The 27,771-nt window shown below is 41.3% G+C and overlaps 1 protein-coding gene across 1 annotated transcript in view; it reads right to left on the bottom strand.

The window, feature by feature from the left end:
• DOCK2 (dedicator of cytokinesis 2) overlaps positions 1–27,771 on the bottom strand; it is a 502,335-nt gene that overhangs the window by 454,960 nt on the left and 19,604 nt on the right. Inside the window, exons 2-5 of the mRNA XM_084636234.1 lie at positions 19,659–19,742; positions 6,205–6,245; positions 759–814; positions 280–376 (exon numbers count right to left, since the gene is read on the bottom strand). Coding sequence (XP_084492360.1) covers positions 280–376; positions 759–814; positions 6,205–6,245; positions 19,659–19,742 — 278 coding nt within the window. The remainder of the gene's footprint in view (positions 1–279; positions 377–758; positions 815–6,204; positions 6,246–19,658; positions 19,743–27,771) is intronic.

Here is a 27,771-nt window from a genome sequence, read left to right as displayed (position 1 = left end):
TGACTACTTCTAAACAACAATTATAAGCCATATCTTTTATTTTAATACTACTGGAGAACACTGTATTGATCCAAATACTCAGATGAAGAAATCACTTCTTAATTAAATCTTCTCTCAAATCCCGCCTTGTACTCCAGAAATAAAACAAAGGGAATTACAATGACAGCTTGATACATATAAATAAACCTATTTAACATGCAAATGTAGCATCCCTGGATCCCAAGCATTTTTCTTGCCAATCTGCCATCTAATTTTAGTCAGGCAAAAACTTCCCCTCACCACATAGAGTTGTTTCCAAATGCTGCCCCATTCCCATAGTGTAGTGGTAACTTCTTGCACCAATGGAATTTCAGCAGGTACGATGTTCTCTGTATTTCTAAGCAGAAGGGGAAAAGTGACAAATTAACATGGCTAAAACCTAACAAACCAACTGTGAAGTATTTGTCACTTAATGTCCTAGAACTTATTTCTTAGACAGTGATGATCCTTCCATTAGGAAGACAAAGTGACTATTAATACCTACGTTCTCGGTCTCCTTAGCTTGTATAGTTAAAACAAACCAGACATTTTTATTCCTTTTTAATGGGATTGCAAGTGTGTTCACAATTCAGTTATTCCATTCCCACTTCCCAACTAATAAAAGCCCAGTATAAACTGAAGAGTCATGTTACAAGTAGATATCTACTTTCATTTTAGATAGATGCAGTATAAAATTCATTAACATCAGTTAACCATACGCAACAATGACAATGAAATACCTTTTCTTTTCAACAGTAACTTCTTTGATGCGGATAAAAGACTTAGGAAATATTCCCTATTGGAAACAAAACCAAAACACAACACACATTTGTCATTCTACTCCAATGTTTCTTAAAACAATAAATTCAAGTTATTCCAAAACACTAAACCATGCTATTAACATAGTGATTTCCCTTTTTTATTAACAATAGAAATCAGACCATAAATGTGTCTTGACGTCCTCCAACTATGGTGATGTAGTATAAATGGACATTTTCCCTTTACACATCAATTCTGCTTCTCCTTAAGGCAGTTGTGTGCAATTCGTACTGTGCCACAAAGACTTCCTACTGCAAGACACTAAGTAAGTATCTGTAGTCACCCCTCCTGCTCAAGAGGCTCACAAGGCTTTCGGGAAGTAAACAAGTAATTATTTATGTGAACTGTGAACTTTGAAAAATATTGTTTGGTTACAACCAGATATTTTTAAGAGATTACAAGTTTGGTTGATAAGGTAATAGTGCTGAAGTGAACACTTAGATTTACGGAAGTCAATTGACTTGGTACTGTACAAAATTTTGATTCAACTAGAATGATACATTTTGAGACCAGCATAGCCTTTCTTAAAAGTGGAATCATTATCAAGCTGGTGTGTTTTGGGGAGGGATCCTGAAGGAGTTGCTTTTGGTCCTATACTATTTAACCTTTTCATCAGTGATCTGGAAGAAAAAGCAAATTATCGATAAAGGTTGCAGGTGACAAAGATTGGCAGAGTGGTAAATAATGACCAGTCACTGACACAGAGTAATCTGAATTGCTTGGTAAGCAAGGGTCCAGCAACATGCATTTTAAGACCAACAGATGTAAAAAGTCATACCCTAGGAACAAAGAAAATAGGCCATCCTCACAAGACTCTTTATCCTGGGACACACTGGATTTTGAAAAAGTCTTGGCTGTCATGGTGGATAATCAGCTCAACACAAGCTCCCGGAGCAATGCTGTGGCCAAAGAAGAGCTAATGTGATCCTTGGATGTATGAACACAGACATCTTGAGTAGGAAGGCTATATTATCTCTGTATTTGGCACTGGTGCAACTGCTACTGGAATCACATGTTCAGATCTAGAGTCCACAATTCTGGAAGGATGTTGATAAATAGGAGAGGGTTCTCCATTCCTATGAACATCAGGATTGGATTTATTCTATAAAATATGCTCTAGTTCAGTCAAATCCTGTAGCTCACGTTATACAAGCAGTCAAACTAGACCACCACAATGATCCCTTCAGTATTTAAAATTCATCTATAAACATAATCTGGACAAGATCAATAATGTTAGTGGGCTGAGGGAAACAGCCGAAAGAACTGGTAGAGTATATAATTGGCACTTCCATTTCAGTGAAGGAGCAACAGTCTGAAGGGAAGACAATGACCTAGTGGACCCAATCACCTCTGCCCAATAAATGGCTTTTGTGACAAGTAGCCCATCCCTACCACCCTACAAAATGTCGAGCTCACAGCGTGGGGCTAAGGCTGTGAGGGGTGTGAAGGGTTTCTTGAACGAAACCGAAAGAGCTTCCCTTCCTTACACTTTGTGGATAAAGGAAGCCATTTAATCTGACCATATGTCTTCTACACCCACAACCAGATGTGCCCACAAACAACCGAGATATCAGCAATGCCTAGCAAGATGCCAGGCACATGCTGTAGCAAGGGATTTTTCCTCAAATAACAGATTTGATTTTCTTATCGCTAATTGACCTCTGCAGACAACTGCTGAGCAGGCAAGGTTAGTTCATGTGATACATATCCTCAAGGAACCTTTGACTCTCTCAGTTTGGTCTTTCGAGGAAGCAAAGCTGCTGATATGCCCAGATATGGTAACAGAGCTAGGATTTCTTTGGACTTTAAAGGGATTACAACCAGCACAACATCTGTGACTGACATCAAATGTAGCCTAATATATTCCAGAGGTTAAGCCTTTCAGACTTTCCTGGGAACACCCTTTAATTTCAAATGGCTCTCGCTCTAGATTTCATCTTGGAGATGTACTAAAAATGTTTTAAACCTCTGGAACATATTTGGCTATATTTGAGGTGTCAGTCACAGACGATGTGCTGGCTTTCTAGATCACAGCTCTCTTGCCCAGTGATTGGCTCAAGCTGGAAATTGAAGTTGTTTCCTGCCTGATTTTCGTACTACACACATCAAGTAATGGAACCTCATCTGGTGCCTTTTCTGCAGGATATGTCCTGATAGTTAACCTCTTTTTTGAAGGTGGTGGAGGATGAATACATTCATCAGTGTTTCTTGGTCCTTTTGTTTCATTGGGAAGCTCTCATGATACTACATAGAGGAGTCTCCAGCGCACTTAACTGTGCAGGTTTCTGAATTTACAAAGCAGGTTACATACAAAAATCTACATTAAAGAAAGTTGAGGTCTCAGTTTCAAATATAAGGAAGTGCTAGCATTAAGTTTGCTCATGCAAGCTCAGTTAGGCACCTCTACACATATCTTATGACAAACTGCCCCCACGTCAGATAGCAAGTCTGTGGCAGTGTGTAATATACTGTTCAATATCCCCCCAACTTAATGAATATTCATTTTAATATGCACATTTTGGTGAATTAGTTATACAACATTTGGAAGAAAAAGACAGCCACATACAATTCCTTTGGGGTTTAATGCTCAACACAAGAGAGTCTGTTTGGGTACAAAGAATGGAGAGAGCAAACAAACCTCGCAAACTGTTTAAGAAACATTCCTTGCTGAATTCAGAATATTTTAGGCAAATAGTTCAAGTGCAGCTGGATGAAAATTTTCACTGACCCGAATTTCAAAAAGGGTAAGGATGAGTAAGTGGCTAGTTCTGGTCTATGTTTTAAAAGCAGGATTTTCAGGTTCACTTTAATCTGTTAAATCATTATCAGAGTGAAGGACTAATGGCAACAGCAACTCCTGGGGCAGGAGAAGCTTCAAAAAGGGAGCAGCTCAAAGGTCAGGGGGGTGTGGGGATGGGGAGAAAGAAGAGTAACTCTGCTTCCTCACCTTGATCCAGACAACACAGATGCAGATAGCAGCCTATTCTCTTCATGAAGATTCTGCTGAGGTGCTGCTATTGCCCCAGCAGGCATCACCTCTTGCTCTTGATACAATACCTGAGCATTGGAGGGCCTGCCATGGTACCTGCAACAGCTAGTTATGGAACCAGGGGAGTCAGGTGCCCTACACATCTATTAGCATCATTATTTTTAGTGCTTAGTACCACAAGGAATGTGAATAAATAGATCCTACATATTTATAAAGAAAACAGCATTTGCACTGATACCATAACTGACACAGGACTTCAGTGACTCAGCCAGAGGGTAGGGGGTCTATTACAGGAGTGAGTGGAAGAGGTTCTGTGGCCTGCGATGTGCAGGAGGTCAGACGAGATGATCACAATGGTCCCTGCTGACCTTAGAGTCTATGATACTCACTTGCTTAAAACATGACACCACAAGAACTTTAATAAAAGAAAATCAAACCTATAGGACTCTGGTAAGTTTTATATAATACCTTTAACTTGGATCTCACCCGCCAACTGAGTAATTCATTTCTCAGATTAAGATTCTTTCTTTAGGTATTTGTAAAACAATTTAAAAGATGCTTAATCTAAGAACATTAAAGTTGTAATTATGTCCATGTAAATGGATCACAGAGCCGTAAGTAAATAGATGGTAAAGATGCAAATCTGTTCCAGTTCTGGTGGAGCCAAGCAGCAGACACGTTTAAGTCATTCACATATACTAATCTGCACACAGGGCAAAATGTTCTCAGCAAATTTGAAGAAACAAGGGTAGAGATATATGCTGCTCGAGTTTGATTTCATTGTAGGTGATGGATCCCCCTGCCTGAGAATAGCTAAAATTATTGCCCACAGACTACCTTGACCAGAAGTCACAAGGAAGTGTGCTAAACCAGCTGCATACTCAGGATACATGAAGTGAGATTTAGACCAAAAGTGGGTGCATTGGGAAGCAAAGACAAATACTAAAAAAATTAACTAGTAGATGAAGGAGAGTAACAGATGATAAACTAAACACTTACTTCATAGTAACACCTAGTCAAGATGGCCTATTGACTGAAACTGCAGGCTCAATGCTGAATCTTATATCCATGGATCAATCTGTTCAGGGGAGGTGGGCTAAGGTGTCTTCCATACTTTTTAAAAGTATCCCCTGATCCTCAAGCATCCTCCTGCAAGTGGCTATACAGGATTTTTATCCCCTTTCCCCAGACTAACAAGATTATGCATTTCCTTTATAATAGCTTTTGCCAGTTTAGTGTGCACTTGGATCCACAGAAAGTATTAACAGCATAATTAGTTTTCAGTGTCTGAAACATGCCCCTCCTAGGGACTGTAGTTTTGAAACTTGTTAAGAACATGATGATCAGGCTATTCAGAGCAGTGAAAATAGGACAAGAATTAGACCCTGTTAAGAAGGTCCTCCATGGATTTTGGTTAGGCATTTATATTAAATGACCCAAACATCTCTTTACTGACACTAGGAATGTCCTTCTTGGATATATTCATTTTCTGTGATAGCTCTGTTCTAAAACTTTTTTACATCTGCAGGCAGTGCTGATCACATTTACAAATATTGTATCTCTCTTGCAATATTGACTACTGCTCCCTAGTAGTCTGCACGGTGTTTTATCTGAATAGAGGACTTATTAAAAAAAAATCTGTGTTATCCTCCACTCAAACCCCCAAATAAACTTGTCCATCTCTTTGACAAATTCAATACAATCAAGTAAACCTCTAGGTATCTTTTACTGAACTCAGGTTCTTGAGTAGGTCAAATGACAAGTTAACACGTTTCAGTTATGACTTCCTGCAAGGATATGTTTGAATTCACAACACAATGAAAGTTGAAGTTAACACAGTAACTACAAGCCAACTGTTTATAATACAGTACCTCCCAGAGGAGCTCAGATTAACTCTGAAGCATCCACAATGAGAAACATGTGCAAGCCACCAAAACAATCACAGTTTAAGGCTTGCACTGTCATACCTAACCAATAACTTGAAGCTTGATAGGAGTTTATATTGAATCTGGGTTTTGGAATGTTTGGAACAAATGATAAAGCACTTACAATATTTTATAATTTTGCAATAAATTTACTTTAATCAAGTATTTCAGGTCATATTTTCATCAGCGCTTTTGACCTGGAAGCACAGCAGTTCTTTTCTCTTTGATCTGTTTTGCACAATCCTCTCTTCTCTTCATATTTAAGAAGAAGTTTCAGGTCAAATCCTTTTCACCTTACCAACCTTGTAGAGTCCCACTGAACTAAAACAGAATGAGATGGTTGAGCTAACTGATCAGGATTTGATTCTTTGAGAGCTCTGAAATAAACACCAAGAAGCAAAATTGTTTCTTTTTAGCATAAAATCTTACAAAGCATGTAAAGTACAACCTTACCTCGAACCCTTTGTGTCTTACTAGGTATCCCTTGTACCAATCTGAAAAATCGAGAAGAGAACAGAACTCAGTACAATAGAATACTTGCATAAATTGCACAAAAATAAATTCATATGATGTGTTTATTATTTTACATGCAATGATAATAAATACTGGAAAGTAACAGCAAAGCATGTTCAAAGATTAAATATAGTACAACTAAAAATGTAAGTCTCTCCATTTCTTTAGACAAAACCAAAAGTGCGGGGCAGAAAGCACCTATTAGAGTAACTCCCCTTGTGTCATAAATATAAAGGGAAGGGTAAACCCCTTTGAAATCCCTCCTGGCCAGGGGAAAGCTCCTCTCACCTGTAAAGGGTTAAGAAGCTAAAGGTAACCTCGCTGGCACCTGACCAAAATGACCAATGAGGAGACAAGATACTTTCAAAAGCTGGGAGGAGGGAGAGAAACAAAGGGTTTGTGTGTCTGTCTGTAGTCGTCTTGGCCGGGGACAGAACAGGAATGGAGTCTTAGAACTTTTAGTAAGTAATCTAGCTAGGTATGTGTTAGATTATGATTTCTTTAAATGGCTGAGAAAAGAATTGTGCTGAATAGAATAACTATTTCTGTCTGTGTATCTTTTTTGTAACTTAAGGTTTTGCCTAGAGGGGTTCTCTATGTTTTTGAATCTAATTACCCTGTAAGATATATACCATCCTGATTTTACAGGGGGGATTTCTTTATTTCTATTTACTTCTATTTTTTATTAAAAGTCTTCTTGTAAAACACTGAATGCTTTTTCATTGTTCTCAGATCCAAGGGTTTGGGTCTGTGGTCACCTATGCAAATTGGTGAGGCTTTTTATCCAACATTTCCCAGGAAAGGGGGAGTGCAAGTGTTGGGAGGATTGTTCATTGTTCTTAAGATCCAAGGGTCTGGGTCTGTAGTCACCTAGGCAAATTGGTGAGGCTTTTTACCAAACCTTGTCCAGGAAGTGGGGTGCAAGGTTTTGGGAAGTATTTTGGGGGGAAGGACGCGTCCAAACAGCTCTTCCCCAGTAACCAGTATTAGTTTGGTGGTGGTAGCGGCCATTCCAAGGATAACGGGGGTAAAATTTTGTACCTTGGAGAAGTTTTGACCTAAGCTGGTAAAGATAAGCTTAGGAGGTTTTTCATGCAGGTCCCCACATCTGTACCCTAGAGTTCAGAGTGGGGGAGGAACCTTGACACCTTGTATGAATTTGAATCAATATTTGTTCACCCTGTGTTTACAGGATAGGACACATCCTGTACTCCCAACCCATTTATTCCTTTCTAGGAGTGTAAATATCCTAGTGTAGCATATCAAGGCCCATTTACGCCGTATGTAGGAATTAAACGTAAAACTTGCAAATCTGATCCCTTTGTGGATCTTAATCTTTCATTAATGATACCATTTCCACCCATGATCCCTTCATGTAAGCACTGAAAATTATGACCCAAGAAAAATATCTGCAAAAGACACACACAAAAAGTTGTAGTGAGTTTTAGTTTCTTTTGAGCAAGAAAAATAAAAGCTGTTCTTTTTTCAAGAGTGGCTTTACATGTAGGCATATATAATACAAAAACCACAACTCTGAGCTCAACACAAAGCTATGAAGTGCTAAACATATCTAATGCAAGCCAGTAAAATTAAACCAAAAGAAGTCAAAACAACATGCATTTACTTCTACCTCCATTCCAAGTCTGCTTCTCTAGCTGGATTTATTTGGTCTGTAACACTAGTCAGATTTTTCCCCTCATACTATGGTTTTAATGCCTTCTCCCTACTTGACCTTAAGCTTACTTCCTACTGGCATCGTTTCTCTTGATTGGTAGTTTCTGTTCTGTTCTTCTCTGCTATCTTCCTTCTTGTAAATCCCTTCTTCACTCATTTCTGATCTATTAAACTTTTACATGTATTGATGCATATAGCAATGCTATTTATAACTATTTTAATCTGCATTTACTCAAAGCAGCTTGTATTATGTACAGAGAGACGTTCTGCTCTCATCTAACAAATTATTTTTAAAGCAACCCATTAAGTCTTCAGACTTTTGGGTCTAGTCTAGTATGTTCCCAGTGAACCAGGTAATCTAGGTCACCACAATTCCCAAGATTTGATTTACTTCACCTCTGTCATTACTCAGATGCAGATGTGACCTATGAATTTCTGGTTACTGGATACTGACAAGTATGCCCCACCCACTGCTAAACATCAAAATTGTGTAGCTATTGTAAGAAGAACTAACCGTGAAGACTTCCGATATGCAGCTGAATGAAGTAAGCAAAACAGGATGGCCAAACATACTACAAGAGCAATATAGCAGAAATCAATAGAAACAGGCACTGAGGCAATACAAGGCATAGTAACATCTTCACATTCTAAACCGACTATTAATCACACAGCTCTCAAACATTCAATCACTCCCAACAAAGTACAAAAAGCAAGTCTTCTGTGCACTCATTGCTTAAAAAAAAGAGTCTTCTGAGGCCTGATATTTGACAGGAAGCATCAAATACACAGAGCTAGAGTGAGGACTTTGAGAAATGCAGGACTATCATGGAGGTTTTACTCAATTCGTCAACATGAGACTCATTCTCTTTTCATCAAAATAAATAAAGCAGAATTTCATCTTGCACTTGTAATAAAAAAGGGCGTGCCCCATTTCTACCAAAATAAAGTTGGGATGGGACTTTGCAAGTCATTTGAAACTTAAATGTTATGCTGTAATACAATTTGAAATGTATACAACAAAAAGAGATCTATGCCACCACCCTCAACGAAAAGCATATTACAAGTCATGGTATATCTGGCAGAGATAAACTGAGCCCTCTGAGCTTTGAAAGCGGCTTTGTCCAAATATGCCCCAATTCTGCTGCTATCTCATTGGCACAAACAGGCCCATACCCTCATATGGAGCCCCTCTAATATGCATGGGATTCTGTATGGTTATGATGCACATCAGACAGCAGGCCACAGCTGGTTACTAATTGTCTGTCTTAACTATTTCACAGAGCTGTGAATAGCCAGGATATGAAGCCAAAATGATTTCCCTGGCCCTCTTTTCTTAAGATGTAGTAGAAATTGGTCTCACTATGAAAAATTCCCCACAAATACTTCATTTCTTGTTTTGAATTGCATTAAGACGTATTAACCTACAACCCTGTGAACATAAAAGTAGGGGTCACAAAGGGGCGCTATTGGCTTCTAGCACAGAAGACGTCATGCGCTGGCCCTATTAGCTGCTAGTTCACATGCTCCACTATGGAAAGGTTTGCAGATCTCCATACAAAGCGCTCCTGTTGTCAACAGCAACACTCCTACTCTTGTAACTAAGCTACTAAATAAAAAAAAAATTAGAAGCAGCAATATTCTAGTGCTCAATTTTAGTTGCCATCTTTAAAACAAAGGTTCAAGAGAGGGATTTTTGTAAGCGCTTAGTGCCGATGTAACTCTGCTCTGATAGTACACAATGATCATTTTACCACTGAGTGCAACAGAATTAGACCAACACTGAGCAGTTCTGAATATCCCACCCTAAATCTAAAACTGAGTAAAGTAATTGTACATAATCTACATGCCCGTTTACAACTGTACGCAAGAAAACACCATTTCATGCATTATTCATCACTGTTGTGCACAGTCGCCATGACTGCACACCATCCTATGCAGGTTCTACATGAGCTTTTTTGTATATGCGATTTAGGCAAAGTCTGCATTACAAATACATGTATATAAGAGTAAACAAATCTGTTTCTCCATACACATACACTATTTATTGCTTATCAACTACAATTTGCAGTAGGATATACCTTTCAAAAATCTCTGGAATAAGACTAACTTCCTCACTTACACAATACGGAAGACTCCACTTCCCTCATTGAGCAACTGTTTTGAGAAGACCACAAATTTCACAGCAACTCGAGGGCTGAGTGTTTTAAAATTTATTCAGACAGATAACCACCCTTTGTGAAATTTTGTTTTATTTTGTTGTTCAGCAAAATAGCACTGCACTGCTTCCCGGGTTCTGCTAAAGGGCCTTGTATAGGAGACAGAACACAAGACCCAAATAGTAACATACCCTAGACTAAAGTATTCAGGAGGCAAGTCACTGTAAAAAAAGATGTGTTTGGGGTGTGTTTTGTTTTGTTTTGGTTTGTTTTTAAAAAAAGCCTTGCTGTACACTCATAAATAGAAGCCAGGAAAGAGGGAGGAGAAATCTCAAGTAAACTAATTCCTTATCATATCTCAGTCACCACAATACTAAAAGAGGTTGTCACAGCCCAAAGAAACCTACCACCTCTCTGCAGAGTTAATTGAAAGGAAATGGGGTGGCGGGGGGTGAGAAAACAGATGTGTCTGAAGATTTTTCAGAAACACCCCCCCACACAATTTTTTGAAAGGGTCCATTCTAGTCTAATGAGGAGGCGGCTGAGGGAAGCATCTCTTGCAGGAGGCCCGATTCTCACGGATGTTTAGGAGGCTACCTCAACTTCCCCTGAGACAAGGCCTATCAGACGTCTGATGCCCTAGTGCTTTGATGCCCTTTTGGGGAAAAAGAGAAGCATGTTTAGACCTCCAAAAAGTCTGCCTAGAGAGGCCATCCAGGATCAATGGCTAGTGGAAACAATGCAAAGCTGTTCTTCAGCAGCTAGAAGGCCTGGGAGTGGGCAGAAGCAAATCTTGGCAAGGAAGGCAAGGTAAGAAGGGCTGGCTACTTCCTCCAGCAGTAATTCTGGGTGAAGCAGCAACAAAAGGAAAAATCTCCCATCCCATCTTAACCCAGAAGTTCAGCCAGGTCAGGGCCCTAATTCTGACTGCACTTTTTGAAAATTTTGTTTTACATGGTAGAATTTAAAGCCCAAAGTGGCCATCTTGTGTAGGACATCAACTGACTGTTGTAAAGTTAAAAGGATCTTGCTTTGGGGGAAATGCTCCACTGGCTCTGGCAAACCTGTCATGTACCCAGTCACTTCTGAGGGATGCATTTCTTGCCCAATGGGCCCATGACTAACCCTTGCTCAACTCCATTTTTGAGCCATGAGATCTCTTTTTAAGATGGGAAGGAATGACGTTCCTGCCCTCAAATCAAGACATGGGGCCCATACCGAGCACTAGTAGTGCATACACCAGCATCCTTCCCCAAGACCCTGTTGTCCTGTACAACCAGAGCAGAGTTCAGCTCATTCAGAGTTCAGCTGCCCATTAGAATTAGATGGGCTTGGATAGCATCAAACATCCATTCCAAGGAGGCATGTAAGGAGGCATAGACTGGAGCAGGCTTGTGGATCTACCATTAGAGCTAGTGGTTTTGGGGGTTTGTTTTTTTGGGTCAATTAGTAAATTTGCTGGAAAATATATTTTTTGGTGCACCAAAACTGTATGTTAATTTGGGCCTAATACAGTCAATAGTTTCATCTGAAAAAAAGTGTTTTGGGGTCAGGGAAGGCGATGTCAAATTGGTTTGTTTACACATTTTTGGAACGTGTTTGGTTTTTTATTTCAAATGAGAAAAACCAAAGAAATCACTTTCAGTTCAAAATAAACCAAGGCTATTGGGGTTTTGTTTGTTTCACTATATTTTAAAAAACAACAACATTATTCACTCAGCTTTATCCATCACAAATGCCTCACTCCCCTCCTCCCCCCCCCCCCCAATCCACAGTTACAGTGCCTGGTTCAAATTAAGCAGGCAGGAAAAGGACAATCAAGTAGAGCTGTGCTGAAAATGGTTTTCCCATCCTGAGAAAATGTTTCGTTGCAAGAAGCTTCCTATTCTGCACTGAGAAAACACTGAGACCTTGGAATTTTTGTGTGCAAAATAGAGACCTCCAGCCCCAGGACTGCCAATAGACCAGAGTTTAGGGCACTCACTTAGGATGTGGGAGATGCAGGCTGTAGTTCCTACCCTGCCAGACTTGAACCTGGGACTCACACATCCCAGGTTAGTACAATAACCATCAGGTTCACACACTCTCCAATTTCCAACCAGCTCTATACTTAAACTTTGCAGGTTCTAGGGGGGTTGTGGGTCAGTACTTCTGTGCTTTTTTAAAAGAGCCACCCTCCATTCTGCTAGTGAAAATATTTGTGCCTCAGCTGCTCATCATGCACTCCTTTTGCCTCCCCCTTGTTTTCATGCCATACTTCAAGATGACCTTAAATCTTCCTCCATGGTACCACCAATTTCCTTCAAATTCCTCATTAAAATCCACCTGTTTATTTTAGCTTTCCAAGATTGATCTTCTCCCCAGCACTGTCTGATGTCATTTTCATTCCTCAACATATTTCATTTGTGTTTTGTCTGCATTATATTCCAGCTGTAGAGGCTGCAACCATGTGCTTCATGGGTTTGTGAAGCAGTGTTCGCATTTATGGCTTCTGGTAATAAGGCACACTCCTTACATAACTGAACAGCAGCCAAACAATAAAGCCTTCCCCCTCAATTGTATTTTCTGTGTCCTAAGATGGCATTCTAAACAAGGAAAAGAAAAAAAATTAAAAACCACTGAACTACAATAGCAATGCTTTCTAGTTCCTATTTAAGGCCAGCTTTAGGAAAAGGGGCAGAAACCTGTCACTATGGATGCATTAGTAGCTTGGTCCTGTGGACCTTGTGTATTTACAGCTTCCACTAGTTTCAATGAGAGCAGAACTAGGCCCAATGTTACCTGCTATAATTAGGATAGACTGGGAATTCTGAGTCCTAGAACCATAAAGAGTTCACTTTTGCACAAGCCATGTTGTAATTCATGCTCTGGAGCAGTTTTGTTTATTAAATCTTTGCACTATAAAATGCCGAATACTTCTCTTCCTTAACGGTCTGTATGCAAGTGTAACCATCACAGCTGTGGTTTTGGGTGGGAGCCGGTCTCTTACCAGCTGCATGATAAAAAAATGAGGGGAGAAAAAACACCTACAGTAACTGTTGTTCTTAATGGTGTGCTGTGCACATGTATAATTTCACTGCAGTTGCGTGCCCCCAAAGCACTTAAGTCAGATTCTTGCCAGCAGTATCATTAGGTGACGTGTGCACCCTTACTCTTCTCATACACTGAGTTTAAGCCATTAAATGGGCACGTCCCCCACTTCAGTTTCATCTTCCTCCAGTGAAGTTATTATCCAAAAGTACTGGGGCAGGTGGGAGGGTTGTGGAATGTATGAGTACACAACATATCTGAGAACAGTTACTGTAAGTAAGTAACCCATTTCTCTCCTTCAAGTGATTGTGCACATATACATTCTGCGGCTGGTGACTCTGTAACAGTTCCATTACAGATCGTAGGATTTTTAATTATCTGAACCGAGACTGCAATGCTGACTTGCCGAAGCTCGGCTGTTCGAGAAGCCTATGGTTATGTACAAATGACCATATTGCTGCTTTACAGATATCTGTTATCAGAACATTTCTCAACACAGAGGAAGTGGGACTGAGCTCTGGGGGTGAGAGTTGGGTTTTTTTGGTGGTGGAGAGATTTTTGCAAGATTATAATAAAATTTGATACTGTCAGAGATCCAGTGAGATATGCTGAGCTAATACTGAGTAGCGATAGTGCCCATCTTTACAAAAGGGGAGGAGGAAGATCTGGGGAACTACAGGCCAGTCAGCCTCGCCTCAGTCCCTGGAAAAATCATGGAGCAGGTCCTCAAGGAATCAATTCTGAAGCACTTAGAGGAGAGGAAAATGATCAGGAACAGTCAGCATGGATTCACCAAGGGCTAGTCGTGCCTGACTAATCTAATTGCCTTCTATGATGAGATAACTGGTTCTGTGGATGAGGGGAAAGCAGTGGACATGTTATTCCTTGACTTTAGCAAAGCTTTTGACATGGTCTCCCAAAGTATTCTTGCCAGTAAGTTGAAGTAGTATGGGCTGGATGAATGGACTATAAGGTGGATAGAAAGCTGGCTGGATCGTCGGACTCAACGGGTAGTGATCAATGGCTCCATGTCTAGTTGGCAGCCGGTATCAAGCGGAGTGCCCCAAGGGTCGGTCCTGGGGCCGATATTTTGTTCAATATATTCATTAGTGATCTGGAAGATGGCGTGGACTGCACCCTCAGCAAGTTTGCAGATGACACTAAACTGGGAGGAGTGGTAGATATGCTGGAGGATAGGGATAGGATACAGAGGGACCTAGACAAATTAGAGGATTGGGCCAAAAGAAACCTGAGGAGGTTCAGCAAGGACAAGTGCAGAGTCCTGCACTTAGGACAGAAGAATCCCATGCACTGCGCAGCTAGGCAGCAGTTCTGCAGAAAAGGACCTGGGGTTACAGTGGACGAGAAACTGGATAAGAGTCAACAGTGTGCCCTTATTGCCAAGAAGGCGAACAGCATTTTGGGCTGTATACATAGGGGAATTGCCCGCAGATCGAGGGACGTAATCGTTCCCCTCTATTCGACATTGGTGAGGCCTCATCTGGAGTACTGTGTCTAGTTTTGGGCTCCACACTACAAGAAGGATGTGAAAAAATTGGAAAGCATCCAGCGGAGAGCAACAAAAATGATTAGGGGGCTGGAGCACATGACTTATGAGGAGAGGCTGTGGGAACTGGGATTGTTTAGTCTGCGGAAGAGAAGAATGGGGGGCGGGGGGTTTGATAGCTGCTTTCAACTTCCTGAAAGGGGGTTCCAAAGAGGATGGATCTAAACTGTTCTCAGTGGTACCAGATAACAGAAGAAGTAGTAATGGTCTCAAGTTGCAGTGGGAGAGGTTTAGGTTGGATATTAGGAGAAACTTTTTCCACTAGGAGGGTGGTGAAGCACTGGAATGCATTACCTAGGGAGGTGGTGGAATCTTCTTCCTTTGAGGTTTTTAAGGTCAGGCTTGACAAAGCCCTGGCTGGGATGATTTAGTTGCGGACTGGTCCTGCTTTGAGCAGGGGTTGGACTAGATCACCTCCTGAGGTCCCTTCCAATCCTGATATTCTATGATTCTATAATTGGTCCTTCGACTCTCTCTGCATGGGCTATAAAGAGCCTGGGATACACACTAAACCACCATGCGATCAAGATGCAACAGCAAAGTTCTGTGAACATCCAAGGTGTGAAGTCTTTTCTTCATTTGGAAGCATGAGGTTTTGGGGAAAAACACTGGATGATGAATAGATTGGTTCTGATGAAAAGATGACACCCCATTTTCAATTAACTTGGGGTGTCATCTGAAAAGAACCTTGTCCTCATTCATAGGGGGGAAAATTTAAGAACTGTCAGTTAGCAGAACTCGTAGCTGATACACTCTTCTTGCAGAAGTTATTGCCTCCAGAGATACAATGGTGATGTCACTAGGGGTTCAAAGAGGGCCCTCCATTTGCCTTTAAAGACTAGATTAAGATCCCATGATGGTAGCTGATCAGATACTGGACAATAGACATGGACTGTTTTTTTCAGAAATCTAGATACCAGAGGGTGAGAGAGAACAGAAAACCCCTCTAAATGGCGGATGGACTGCAGATATGGAAGCCAGGTGAACTCTCAGAGCCGAAAGGCCAGATGCCTTCAAATGCAATAAGTAACCCAGAAAATGACTAGTGTCCTGTCACAGGGAGTGATAAATGCTGAGATTGTCCAGATGGACACACACTTCCATTTAATAGTGGATATGGCTCTCGCAGAATCCTTCTTCTTGCTCACAGAGACATCTTGGACATCTCTAGAGCAGTTTTTCACAAGCATTTAACCAGAGCTTATCCATGCAGTGAGATGGAGAGATTGGAGGTTGCAGTGTGGAGACCAGCCCTGGTTCTGAGATAGCAGATCTCTGACTCCAAGTGAAGTTAGCTGGCCTGATTGAAAGCTAGTGTAGGCCTGTGAACCAGTACTATCTTGGCCAGACCGGTGCCACTAAAATTAATGTTGCTTTGTCTGTTTTCAGCTTCCTGAGTACCCTTAGGATGAGAGGGACTGGAGGAAATGCATATAGCAGATGATTGGTCAATGTGAGAAGAAAGACATTGGTTAAGGAACACAGACTGCAACTCAGGCTGGAGCAAAAGTTCTTGAAAATAGACTTGTTCACTACCAACTTGAACAACAAATTCAGGTATCCTCGCTGACGGAAGATCTGGAGGAGGATGTCCTTTCTGATTGACTGCTTGTGGTGGTCCACAAAATCCCAGCCAAGGGAATCTGCAGTGGCACTCCTCATTCCCAGAAGATGGAACTATCTCAAGGAAACTTTGGTTCTTATGCAGAGGTTCCTAAAGTGGACAGCCTCCTGATATAGAGGAGTCATTCTTGCACATATCCACACCCTCCCGCACAGCTGCGGAGATAAAACATGGCAGTGGTGTTGTCTGTAAGGACTTGCACCAAATAGTTCCTGATGAAGGACATGAATGTTTCACAAGCCCAACAGATAGCATAGAACATCACATGTCTATATGCAGAGAGACCTCCTGGGTGACCAGAGCCTGTGCATAAAGTCACCTGAGGCAGAACCCCAGCCTTTGGTAGATACATCTGTAACCAGAGTTCTAGTTGGTTCTGGAGATAGAAATGGGACCCCTTTGCACATATTACAAGTGTCCAGCCACCAGTTCAGAGACTGAAATTCTCCTTCAGGTACACAAATGACCAAAGGATGCCTGGTCAAATGAAAAAACAAAATGGAACCAAGCCTGTTAATGGTGAAGGTGAAGCCTGGTATGCTGAGTCACATATGTGCATGAGGCCATGTGATCCAGTGGTTGTGGACAGGAAAGCACCGTCGTCACTGGGTTGGACTTCAGGTTTACAGACTGACTAACTAAAGGCACCAGACTTGATGGGCCTGAAGGAGCCAGAGTCCATGGTGCATTCTCTGACAGAGCTGGTGAGTACTTATGTTTATGATACCTCAAACCAGTATTAGAGGACTTACTGGAAGGCTTCTTCTGTGAAGACTGAAATTTTGAGCACTTGTCAGCATCAGAAAGCTTTCAAGGCGGCCAGTGGTGAAGATGAAAAGCATTGTTTTTCACCTGACTTGTGCTTTGAGTTGCTGGTGGCTGGAGGAACATTCCTCATGGATTTAGAATTCGTCACCTCATGTTTGGGATCTGGTTTCAATGAAGGACACATTCCTCTTTCATCAGGTGAACTTCTAGACAGAAGTCCCTCTGCATTTTTGTTCTATACATGCAAAGATTTTCAGAATACGCTGGCTAACCAAAGCAAACAGCCACAGAGAACTCCAACTTTCACTGAGAGGAGATGGCAGACAAGGAGAGCTGGGGTACATACGCCACCTAGTGGTATTACCACAAAAGTCTTCAACTCAAGTGCATTGGGCACACACACACCTGCAATGGAATGTATGCATACACTCAAAAGGAAAACCACAGCAAATGGCCACTCACTCCTCTTCTGAGAGTTTCAGGAGACTTCTTACAGACTACCACCTGATCTTCTCCACTCGTACAGCTAAACTCCTCCCCTCCACCCTCATGGCGGGCAGGGAAGGGCTCCAGTCCCAGGACATTGCACAGCTAAAAATAGCAGTGTAGATGGAAGTCGCAGCTTGGGAAAGCAGAGAGCTGTGTGGGGTATTGACTCAGTTACATACCCACACCCTTGTAGCATCTCTCAACTCTACTTGCTTAAGTCATGCCTCACCATCTACCCTGCTACTTTAAACCAGTACTAGTGGAGCTACCCTGAGTGCATACTCAACATGCCACTGAAAGAAGCGTTCAGTGTAGATGTAGCCTAAGTGGCACAAAGTAAGCCGATAGAGCCCCTTCTCTCAGTGGACTCTAGGACAGAGCATATCCAGTCTAAAGTATCAAGAAATGTTTTAGAGTTAACACTTACTTTACCCAATAGAAGCCAAAGGCATTAAAAGGTTTTAAATATCTAATAGGGTACAGTCGTGAAATATTCATCTTAAAACAACCTTGCAGTCTTTGGGATCGTCACCAAAAAAATCCACTCAGACCACATTCATCAAAATGTTTTACTAAGTGTGGCAAGATGGCCGATTTTTGTCTGGTGTTTCCTGCGCTTTTCTTCGCAGGGAGCTAAGATGCCACCCTTTACCCCTGCTCTTTATCCCCCACTACTAGCCCGGGAAGGTCGTAGACGGGATCTGGGTTTGCTCCTCGCTCTGAGTCCCAGCCCCTCTCAACCCCTGTGGGTTTCTTACCCTCATCCCCCTTAGGTGGGGTTAACCTCAGTCCTCAGATACTGGGGGGAGGGGAGTCTCCCTGGCCTGCTGGGAAAGGTCTCCCTTTCTCCAGTTCTCAGGTCTTCCAAATCTCTCAGCACACCTCCAAGCTCCAATCCTTCCTCCTCCTCCTGTCTGCCTGCCTGATGCAGGGGGTTTTATTAGGTTCCTAACAGGGCCTTAATTGACTGCAGGTGCTCCAATTACCCTGCAGCCACCTTCCCTAGTTTACAGGGAACCATGCCTTAATTAGCCTTGAGCTTATATATCTAGCACTCTCCCACTGCTCCCTGGCCCTCCTGTATCACATAAGATAAATACACCTTTCAGGCAAGTCTGAACTTAGCTTTAAGCTAAAGTGAGGTGGATTTGCTTAGCTTCAGGGCCAAACCAAGTAACTCTCAGTTTTGCATAGTGAAAATAGGACATTTAAATGGCTTTGACAGTTTCATGGAGCAGAACTCAGGAAGGCTGTGAATGTGTGGGTCAAAACAAAAATATTTGGTTTGACTCCAGCATAGCCTGAACAAGAACCTTATACAGCTCTAGCATAAGCAATGCATTTATCACAAGTTTGCTGCAAGTTCCAGTCTTATTTTATTCCCTTTTTGCATTTTCCCATCTTAGTTCTGTCTTACTTCCACCCCTTTATCAGGTAGGCTCCACAATCACCAATAATTTGGAGCAGCATATTCAATGTTAATGATGTGCCATTAGTTTTAGATTTTGGCCAGCATTATTTAACACATGCTAATAATCAGTGTTTGGCACTTGAGGTAAATGGAGTGAGATGTATTGATTGCTACAGTGTTTCTTGTGAGGCAGCTCTGACATACAAGAAGAGTGAAATATTACATATTAAAGAAATTCTTTGTGTTAAGTGAGAGTTTTAAAACATTCAGCATCTTAAATATTGCATATATTTACCTAGTAAGACTAACCTCAAACACATACAACCCATGTATTATCTTCAAGACTTAATTCTTCCATCAGATAAGCATAGTGCACATAAGAGGGGCTGACAACAACCTCAACTCTTTATCCACCTGGATTCCTTCATCCTTAATGTTTTGCATGGAAACCACATGCACTTTAACATTTCTGACAACAGATGTCCAAGGATGAATATACTCTGACTCAAAGAAGGCAAATTTAGACTAACCAAGTGCAGCATGGCCTATCCTGGTTTTGAAACTCTTACAATATTAAAGTGTGTTTTTATAGTTGTAGTACATTATGTGCTTCTTGGTAGAACAGGTAGATCCAGATGCAAGGCAATTTCTATATTTTGAATGCAAGTGACTTACCTTCACAGGACTCCAATATATGGACCACATCACCAATCTGCAGGGGTAACTGAGATTCTCCTGCACCTTTAAAGTTGTATATGGCTGCAAAGTTAAAGGACAAAGTATTCAATGATTCAAATAGAGCAAATCATACTTTCAAATTAAATAGAAAAATAAGCTGTGTGTGATGTTAAGGTTTTGACTCCACGATGAACAGATTAGGGAGAACACAACAAACTATAAATTTTATGATGGGCTATGATTTCAGCAAACAAGTTTCTTCTTTTCTTATCTAATGTAAACACTACCTGAAAAAAAGGCAAAAAGAAGCTATGCATTGCTAGTAGTCAAAAGAGGATTGTGCATATATTTTCAAAAGATCATCATCAATAGGAATTTAAAGATAATGTTGTGAGTAATACTTTGGTGGTTACTGCCCAAATTCAGCCAAGCATTTAAGAACATGCTTAACTTTAATTACGTGCTTTAGTGTTTCCTGAATCAGGGCTTGTATTTTTCCCTTACATGTAGCTGTCAAAGCAAAACATGCAATGTATTGAGAGGTTTAGGTCAGGATTTTATCCAGAGTTTACTTCGCACATGCATTAGGGTTCCTACTATGATCCAAACATTCACTCTAAATATATGCACACATTGAACACTTATATATGCACAATAGAAGTTCATGTCCAATAATGGAAAAAACTGCCCGCAGACTTTGATTTTATTAACTCTGCCAACTACAAATGTTCCTAAGGTAAAGAGTTTAATCTTAAAGCAAAATCATTGTTAATACAGAGAAAGCAGAAAAAGTCTAGTTGTACTGTTTTTAGGACATTCGAATTGCCACAAAAATACTAGATACTAACAATCTTGCTAACCAAAAGCAAGTAATTCAAATGTGGTTTCAAAGCACAGAAAAGAAGATGAGAAGTGGAACAGGTTTCAAGAACATTGTAATAGGCTTTTTCAAACAGTTGTTCATTATCTTTGAGGCCTACAGGATGTGGGCTGGCAGGGTAAGTGTTTGGCTTTTTGTGTATGCAGACTCCTGGGGCTGGACAATAGAGGCACATGCTACATACCGAGAATGCGGCTAATTAATAAACATCCCACAGAGATCCTATGTTAAATGTTTATAGGGCTGAAATCTTTGTTGTATCAAAAGTAACTTCAATGCAGATATCTATTGCAGTCTCTCTGATCTACACTGAAGTACACATTACTCAGTGGTCATTTTTTTTAGTTCCATTCTCTTCTCCTCCCAGAACATCCCTATTCTCCTCCTCCCTCTCCCCCAAAAAACCCACAGAGTGCATCAAACCCACAAATTTGCAATGTCTTTGGTTGAAATGAGCATGGTCCAGAGGCACCGCTTTTCTTCAGCACAGGTAACTGCCTTTCTGTCCCATTTTGCTCCCCTTTGCACTCATGCAGCAGAAAGGCACCTGTGGCCTACTGTTACGGAATCATCAGTTCAAGTAAATAAGCTGCATCTTTAATATATATTGCTGAGATCAACTTTGCCTCTGATAAGGTTATCAAGTTTCAATGGTGTAGCTCACAGCAGAATACAGTCTATCATATTCCTTTGAAAAAGAAAGTCCATTTTATTCTTTTAAAGTTCTTATTTCCTGTAGTCCAAATTCTTCCTTTCATTTGGCCTTCTGTTCTAATATTTTCTTGACTTCCTTGCTCATGTCTTCATCGCCTAGTGCAGCAGTCCTCCAACTGTGGGTCAGGACCCCAAAGTGGGTCATAACCCTGTTTTAATGGGGTTGCCAGGGCTGGCATTAGACTTGCTTTGGCCCAGGGCCAAAGCCCAAGCCCACCACTTGGGGATGAACCTGAAGCCTGAGGGTTCCAGCCCTGGGTGGCAGGGCTCAGGTTGCAGGTCCCCCCACCTGGGACTGAAGCCCTTGGGCTAGGACTTCAGCCCCCCTGCCCAGGCCAATGGGACTCAGGCTTTAGTCTCCACTCCCCCCCTGCCCGCCCGGGGTCTTGTAGTAATTTTTGTTGTCAGAAGGGGGTTGCAGTGCAATGAAGTGTGATAACCCCTGGGATAGTGCTAATGTGTTGCTTTCAGTATGGTGCACCGAATAATTACTCTTTGAAAACTTTCCATTCCCCTCAGTGTCCCCTTCCATCACCTGAAACACTTCTCTCCCTAAAAGCTTATCCCATAGTCCTACCCGTATTCTTTCAAGATCTGTGACTTGCCACATTAACTTACTCTTAAAGTTAAAGGCATTTTTACTGACTTTTGATTTATCTAGTGTCATTGATTTGTAGATGGTATTCCCCTATATTGCCAGCCTAAAAATGAAACTGAATTTCCTTCCCCAAATGGCTTAAGACCGACTACTTTCTCTTAGAATGATTTATAGTACTGTGTATTTAATACTATGTTATTTAACGTTTGAAGTGATACAATATTGTGTAAGCAAAACGTGTGTTCGTTATACTTCTAAGCTTTAAGTAGACAGAGTTCATCATACTATAAAAGGGTGTACTTGTCCGGTAGCACCCCCTCCTGGCCAACTGCAACGTCCTGCCAGAGTTTCCTTCTCTCAGGGCCCCTTAAGAACTCCATACACTGCAAAGGTAAAGATACAATTCTCCTGTTGGGGTTGTACTCTATTAAATCCAAATGAACTTGATATAAAGTCTCCCTGGCCTGTAGTCTCTCCCGTCAGGTTCAGGGCTTTTACCGACCTCCTTCTGGGCTCTCAGTAGTTCCAGCAGCTTCCCTCAGGAACCCTTCCTGCAGCTCTCCATGTAGTTCTTTCCCTCACTTTCCGAGGCTGAGAGAGGTCCACAGATAATCCTTTCCCCTGCCCTTCTCCCTCCTTCCTGATGGAAGGCACAGAATATATCTCGCCTTCTTCCCAGTGCTTTTTCCAGTTGGCTGGGAGAGGGGGCAGCCTTGCCTCATCAGCCCTACAAGGCCCCTGGCCCCAGGCCCTAAAGAAATAGGCTGGGTTTTCACTCAGTTTTCATTGCTCCCCAGAGCCATCTTCCTTCTCCCAACTCCTAGCTCTCCCTTCTTCTAGGTCTTCACCCACCCTAAAAAGTCCCAGGGGTTAAAGGGACACACCATGGAACAGGTGCCACCTGACCACTGGACCTTACTACCTGTAAGTGTTGCACATAACTTCCCACCACCGCCCCCCAAAATGTTATAAGCCATTTTCACTAGCCATTCTGTAAACACACTAATTATATCATGCCAAGAAAAAAAAATAGTACAGGAGGATAAAAATCTATCTGTGCAAGGCTTTCACCTGGATCATGCACACCTTACACAAGCAATACAACTTAAGTGACTATACCAAGATGTCACAGCTTAGTAACAACTCCAAAACTAAGAGCTACTCAAAAATTTGTTACGACTGTTAGAGTCCCACTACCGCCACCATGCAAGCTTTCGTGAGGAGTTTCTGAGCAAAGCAACATAATTCAATGTGAACTGAGGTGGCCTGTGACAATGCATGTCATTTTGTCTTATGTTTTACTTTACTGTAACCATTTTATGGTGGTGATGAGGCAATTTGTCTTTCAAGGAGAACTATTGTCTCTCACATGGATTTTCTGCATGTCTGTAATTAAACATAAAACTAGAAAGCAATTAGAATCAGGACTGGAAGGGACCTCGAGAGGTCATCTAGTCCAGTCCCCTGCACTCATGGCAGGATCAAAAGTATTATCTAAACCATCCCTGGCAAGTGTTTGTCTAACCTGCTCTTAAAAATCTCCAGTGTTGGAGATTCCACAATCTCTCTAGGCAATTTTTTTCTAATGCTTAACCACCCCGACAGTTAGGAAGTTTTTCCCAATATCCAACCTAAACCTCACTTGCTGCAATTTAAGCCCATTGCTGCTTGTCCTATCCTCCCTCCTCCTCGTAACAACCTTTTACTTACTTGAAAACTCTTGTGTCTCCTCTCAGTCTTCTCTTTTCCAGAAAAAACAAACCGAATTTTTTCAATCTTCCTTCATAGGTCATATTTTCTAGACCTTTAATCATTTTTGTTGCTCTTCTCTGGACTTCCTCTAATTTGTCCACATCTTTCCTGAAATGTGGCACTCAGAACTGGAGACAATACTCCAGTTGAGGCCTAATCAGCACAGAGTAGAGTGGAAGAGTTACTTCTCGTGTCTTGCTTACAACACACCTGCTAATACATCCCAGAAGGGATGTTCGCTTTTTTTTTTGCAATAGTGTTACACTGTTGACTCATGTTTAGCTTGTGGTCCACTATGACCCCTTTCTGCAGTGCTCCTTCCTAGGCATCCATTTCCCATTTTGTCTGTGTGCAACTGAGTGTTCCTTCCTAAATGGAATACTTTGCATTTGTCCTTATTAAATTTCATCCTATTTACTTCAGACCGTTTCTGCAGTTTGTCCAGATCATTATGAATTATAATCCTATCCTCCAAAGCACTTGCAACCCCTCCCAGCTTGGTATCATCTGCAAACTTTATAAGTTTACTCTCTATACCATTATCTAAATCATTGATGAAGATATTGAACAGAACCGGACCCAGAACTGATCCCTGCGGGACCCCACTCATTATGCCCTTCCAGCAAGGCTGAACCACTGATAACTCTCTCGGAATGGTTTTCCAACCAGTTTTGCACCCACCTTATAGTAGCTCCATCTAGGTTGTATTTCCCTAATTTGTTTATGAGAAGGTCATGAAAGATAGTATCAAAAGCTTTACCAAAGTCAATGTATACCACATCTACCACTTCCCCCTATCCACAAGGCTTGTTACCCTGTCAAAGAAAGTTATCAGGTTGGTTTGACAAGATTTGTTCTTGACAAATCCATGCTGACTGTTACTTATCACCTTATTATCTTCTAGATGTTTGCAAACTGATTGCTTAATTATTTGCTCCATTGTCTCTCCAGGTACAGAAGTTAAGCTGACTGGTCTGTAATTCCCCAGGTTGTCCTTATTTCCCTTTATATAGATGGTCCAGTCTCTCCCATCTTCCATGACTTTTCGAAAATAATCGCTAATGGCTCAGATATCTCCTCAGTCAGCTCCTTGAGTATTCTAGGATACATTTCATCAGGCCCTGGTGACCTGAAGACATCTAACTTGTCTAAGTAATTTTTAACTTGTTTTTTCTCTAGTTTAGCCTCTGATCCTACCTCATTTTCACTGGCATTCACCATGTTAGACGTCCAATCACCACCAACCTTCTTGGTGAAAACCGAAACAAAAGTCATGAAGCATCTCTGCCATTTCCACATTTTCTGTTATTGTTTCCCTCCCCTCATTAAGTAACAGGCCTACCCTGTCCTTGGTCTTCCTCTTGCTCCTAATGTATTTGTAGAATGTTTTCTTGTTACCCTTTATATCTCCAGCTATTTTGATCGTGTTTTTTGCCTTGGCCTTTCTAATTTTGTCCCTATATACTTGTGTTATTTGTTTATATTCACAGTTTGTAATTTGGTCTATTTTCCACTTCTTGTAGGACTTTTTTTTTCCATTTTTAGATCATTGAAGATCTCCTGGTTAAGCCAGGGTGGTCTCTTGCCCTACTTCCCATTTCTCTTATGCAGTGGGATAGTTTGCTCTTGTTCCCTTAATAATGTCTCTTTGAAAAACTGCCAATTGTCTTCAATTGTTTGTCCCCTTAGACCTGCTTCCAATGGGATCTTACCTATCAACTCCCTGAGTTTGCTAACGTCTGCCTTCTTGAAATCTATTGTCTTTATTTTGCTGTTCTCCCTCCTACCATCCCTTAGAATCATGAACTCTACTATTTCATGATCACTTTCACCCAAGCTGCCTTCCTTTTATTAGGCTTTTATATAGCTGCTGCTAAAGACATGTCATGTCTCTTATGATTGCCCTGTTTCCATCAGAATACAAATTGTACATGTTGAACCTGAAATAACTTTTACTTGAAATTTAAGACTTCATTCACTTCAGTCACACACACATTTCATGGATTTGCATGAATCAGGGTCCTTTTGTTACCCTCATAACTCACTGTTACTCGGATATAAATCTCATCCACTTCCCTGTGCCTTTCGGGTATTAAAATATCAACATAAAGAACAAACAATTTCATATTGTATGGGTCAAACAAGAAAATTAAACCATATTACATCAAGTGAAAAACATCACTGACTGTTCAGATTAATTGCTTCTATCTAAATACTTAGAAATTGTCATTCAATCACTTCCACCTTCCTTATAAATCTTGTGTCTCAATTGTCATTCTCTCCCTTTGTTATTTCTTCTGATCAAAGGGAAATTTCTTTTGTTTGTCAACATTCAGTTCCATTTATCATGTCAGCTCCATTATGTAGCAATTCGAAAGCCTATAGAACTTTGCTTGCTGTCTGTGCCCCAGAAAGTTGATTATATATATCTAGGATCGTGATCCTGCTCTGATATGGGATGTGTTGTTCATCCATCACATCCACTGTATACCATATAAAGCCATGAGAAGTGAAGATAGAAGGCAGACAGCAGGAGCAGAGTTAAGGTGTAGATGAAAGAACTAGGAGTACAACTTGATAGTAAACCAGATGAAAACTTTCTGTAACTACTATCATGTTGATGGAAGGCCTCTGAGCTGACAATGTATTCCACTGCCTAGAGCGGATTAAAAAAAATAAGAAAAAAAATCAAATTATATGCTTAAAACCCACCCAGTCCAAAAGTGGAAGGAAACTCACATGACGACAGAAGCTGTGCACTTCCAAATGGACCCCTGAAAACAATTTTTAATACTGGGCACAAATGCCTATAAACTCTTCAGGGCAGGAAACTGGTCTCACTCTAGCCAAGGTTTAATTTTTAAATAATGGGTTACTAAAGTTATGTTCCTATTAGGAGTGATTTTCTATAGAAACTTCAAACCAGTTTTTAGAAAATACTATATTATGACAAAAACATCATAACACTTAAAATAATCACACACTTGATCAAATTTGAGGATTTTTCCCACCCCCACAGCGTCCCTATGGGCCAAGATTAAGGATATGATTTAGTCATGGATATTTATAGCATAAGTCTTGGACAGGTGACGGGCAATACACACAAAAATTCAGGGGCCCGTCATCTGTCCAAGACTTATGCTATAAATACCCATGACTAAATCTTAACGGGGTTGCTGCTGGGGCGGATCTGGAGGGGCCACTTCGGGGGTGGGGGCAGTCGCCCTAAAGGGCTGCTGATGGGGCGGCAGGGCCAGCAGTCACACCAGCCCCCGGGAACCGGCCAAGCAGTGGCCAGTGCAGCTGGCCCTTGGGCCACTCCAGCAGCAGTCAGCGTGGCTGGCTGCGGGGCTGCTGGAGTGGCCATCTGCCGAGCTGCTCCAGCAGCTGCCGGTGTGGCTGTCCCTGGGGCCACCTGAGCAGCTTGCCCCAGAGCCAGCTGCTTGGGCAGCCCTGGGGTCAGCCATACTGTCTCTCTGCCTCCCCGCGCAGAAGTCACCGAGGTCCCGGAAAGTCACAGAATCCGTGACTTCCACTATCTGCATGAAAAACACAGAGCCCTAGCCAAGATTAATTTAGCTTTCACCTTTCACTTGAAATATGCATTCCTCCTCTACTGGTTGCCTTGTATTAAATGAAAGCCAAAACATTATAGATACCAACAATCATCAATTCATGTTGTGAACTAGTGTTGCCTTCTGTTAATTGCTTCCTTTAACACCAGTTATGTTGAAAAAGCACAATAACTGACAGAGGAAGTGGCTTAGTTTGCAGGCTAAACATTTTCTAAATGAGTAAGTGGAAACTTACAGACAAAACAGAATTCTTGGTTGAATTTTGATTGCTTAGCTGGATGAGTTTATAAAGACTTTGTATTCTTAATATAGGGCTGTTTAAAGCCCAAATACACATAAATATATAATCTATTACATAGCATAAATTATCTGCAGACCACATATATTTGAAAAAAATACCAGCAAAACCACTGACTGCATCCCTGATCATCATGACTTATAACCATTGAGGGACCTATCCTTCATGAACTTATCTAGTTCTTTTTCCAGTGCCATTAAAGTTTTGACCTTCACAACATCCTCTGCCAATGAGTTCCACAGATTGACCGTGTGTTCTGTGAAGTAGTACTTTCTTACGTTTGTTTTAAACTT

The sequence above is a fragment of the Lepidochelys olivacea genome, assembly GCF_965140295.1.
Source record: "Lepidochelys olivacea isolate rLepOli2 genome assembly, chromosome: 8".
Taxonomy (NCBI): domain Eukaryota; kingdom Metazoa; phylum Chordata; order Testudines; family Cheloniidae; genus Lepidochelys; species Lepidochelys olivacea.
The sequence above is the reverse complement of the archived record's forward strand: the minus strand, read 5'-3'. Positions and strand labels throughout refer to the sequence as shown.